Source organism: Octodon degus, unplaced genomic scaffold (genome assembly GCF_000260255.1).
Source record: "Octodon degus isolate 3935 unplaced genomic scaffold, OctDeg1.0 scaffold00019, whole genome shotgun sequence".
Classification (NCBI taxonomy): Eukaryota; Metazoa; Chordata; class Mammalia; order Rodentia; family Octodontidae; genus Octodon; species Octodon degus.
In genome coordinates, this window is record NW_004524595.1 from 1089441 (window position 1) to 1091531 (window position 2091).

Consider the following 2091-nt stretch of genomic DNA (forward strand, 5'->3'; position numbering starts at 1 on the left):
AGAGCCTCGCCTGTGCCTTCCTACCTCTGTCTTTCTAGAAGGGAGTAAAAGGCTCCAGGGCACTGGGGCCCTGCTGTTCAGCTGCCCTCTGAGCTGCTTCTCCATCAACTACAGAGGCTCTGAGTGCTGCACCGAGTGCTCAGTCTGCTTTCCTCCTTTGCAGCCAACAGACGAGTCGGAAGTGATGGCGAATGGGCTGGTGAGTCAGCACGCCTATACGGTCACCGGGGCTGAACAGGTGAGGCTGGCTGCAGGCCTGGCGTCTCTCTCCTGGGTTCTGCCTGAGGCTCCTGCTCCTCTAAGCAGGAGCTAGAAGCACCATTCTCCAGCAGGCACAACAAGGCTGACACTAGGAGCACCACCCTCATCCCCACTGTGGCATCCTCCACGGGCAGCCTCAGAAGCTTCCTGTACAAGTTTCTGGATGAACTTCCTGCCCAGGGACCCTCTAGAGTCCTTTCCCTTTCTCCTTGAAGTGGTCTCAGGTGTCACTGACTAGCCAGATGGTGGGATTTACCCCAAACATTTACCCCAAGTTAGGATGAACTATCCAGCTGACTCTGGGGAGAGACTTTACCCTGAAACACATTCCATGTGTGACATACAAGCTGATCTGGGAGAATAAAAATACTCCCAGGGGGAGGCACTTATGACAGAGTTCCTTTCCTTCTCAGGTAAGCAGGTGACCCAAGGCTGGTAGATGACCCTGCCATCTTCAGCCAGGTGCTTCCACCTGTGAGCCCAAGACAGCTGCCACAGGTCCCCTCACCTCCCAGCCAGGGATCGTTTGTGCATTCACAGAAGAGCAGATTTGGAAAAGGCAGGCATCCCTTCTTCCCACAGCCTAGGCTGAACTGAGACCTGAAGGTGCACTGAGGCCCCTGGCTGCCACCTGGGCAGATGAAACTTCATTTCTGTGGAAGAGGGAGAGGTGGGCCTCTGACGACAGTCTTTCTTCTGATGCAAGAATCAGCTGTGGCTAAAGCAGATGTGAATGCTTGCTGTGCAGCAAGATGTGTCTAGAAGACACTCCTGGGGAGCAGCCTGCCCTGTGCATAAGTGCTTGTGGATGACAAAGATGAGGCCCAAAGGGAGAAAGCCTTCTGCAAGGTCACAAAACCAGCTTCTTCTAAATGGCCACCTGGACACACCATTTCTCAAATTCCCATTTGCAGTGATCACACAGCTGTACAATAACAACATATCCTGGCCTGGTGAGGGTTTCCCACCAAGGTCCCCATCTCTATGTTTTCCACAATGCTTGAGGTTAAACAATGTCTTCTAAGTGCTGAGATAGAGTTCCACACCCCAGGATACATTTCCCACAGATGCTCATGGACCTAGTAACGCAGAATGGCAGGTGCTGGCTCAAACTTGGCCCACCCACCCCCTCTCTGCCAATCTGCCTCTCTGTCCTCTGAGCCAAGGCCAATCGCTCTATTATGTCATATTTTGGTGAGTACCCAGTTCACAGGATAGGCCCAGAATCTCCCGTCTCCTGCCTGCCTAAAGTTAATCAGAGGAAGCAAAATGTTTGCTGTGCAATAAATGTAGCATGTCGGATCAATGAGTGGGCACACTCGCGTGCGTCAGTGAATATATATGCCTTTGGCCAGCGAAGGTGACATTGCAGATTCCCCATCATAGAACACACACGAGGAGCCTAGGAGCCATGTCCCATGGGCAAGGAAGAGTGCAGGCCAGCAGGCGCTCAACACAATGGCTCTGGAATGGTTTACTCAGCTCCTCTGGCCTGCCCTCCCAAGCCCTTTCCTGAATCCTCAGTGGGGAGAGCTGATGCCACTGTCATACTTGTGGACAAGTGGGGACAGACAGGTCTGATCTCTGGGTGAGCTTTGATCACTGGCTGTACTGTCTGGATTCTTGCATTGGTAAGACATTGGCCATCGGTGCTACTTCCAGATTTGGGACAAGAGTCACATTTGATTCAGGGTATCCTGTGCTGACTGGGAGCGAGAGAGCAGTCTGAACAGAGCACCTTGCCTGGGCTCACAGGTGATCAAGGCCACATGCCCTGCAGGGCCCATCTCTCCCTGCCATTATGAGCAGCTGGCACTTCACAGGATGTGC

At 53.1% G+C, this 2091-nt stretch overlaps 1 protein-coding gene across 1 annotated transcript in view; it reads left to right on the plus strand.

Moving 5' to 3' along the window:
* Positions 1–2091, plus strand: part of Capn13 (calpain 13) — a 107123-nt gene that overhangs the window by 65114 nt on the left and 39918 nt on the right. The window contains exon 7 of the mRNA XM_023711010.1: positions 164–238. Within this exon, the coding sequence (XP_023566778.1) occupies positions 164–238 (75 nt within the window). The remainder of the gene's footprint in view (positions 1–163; positions 239–2091) is intronic.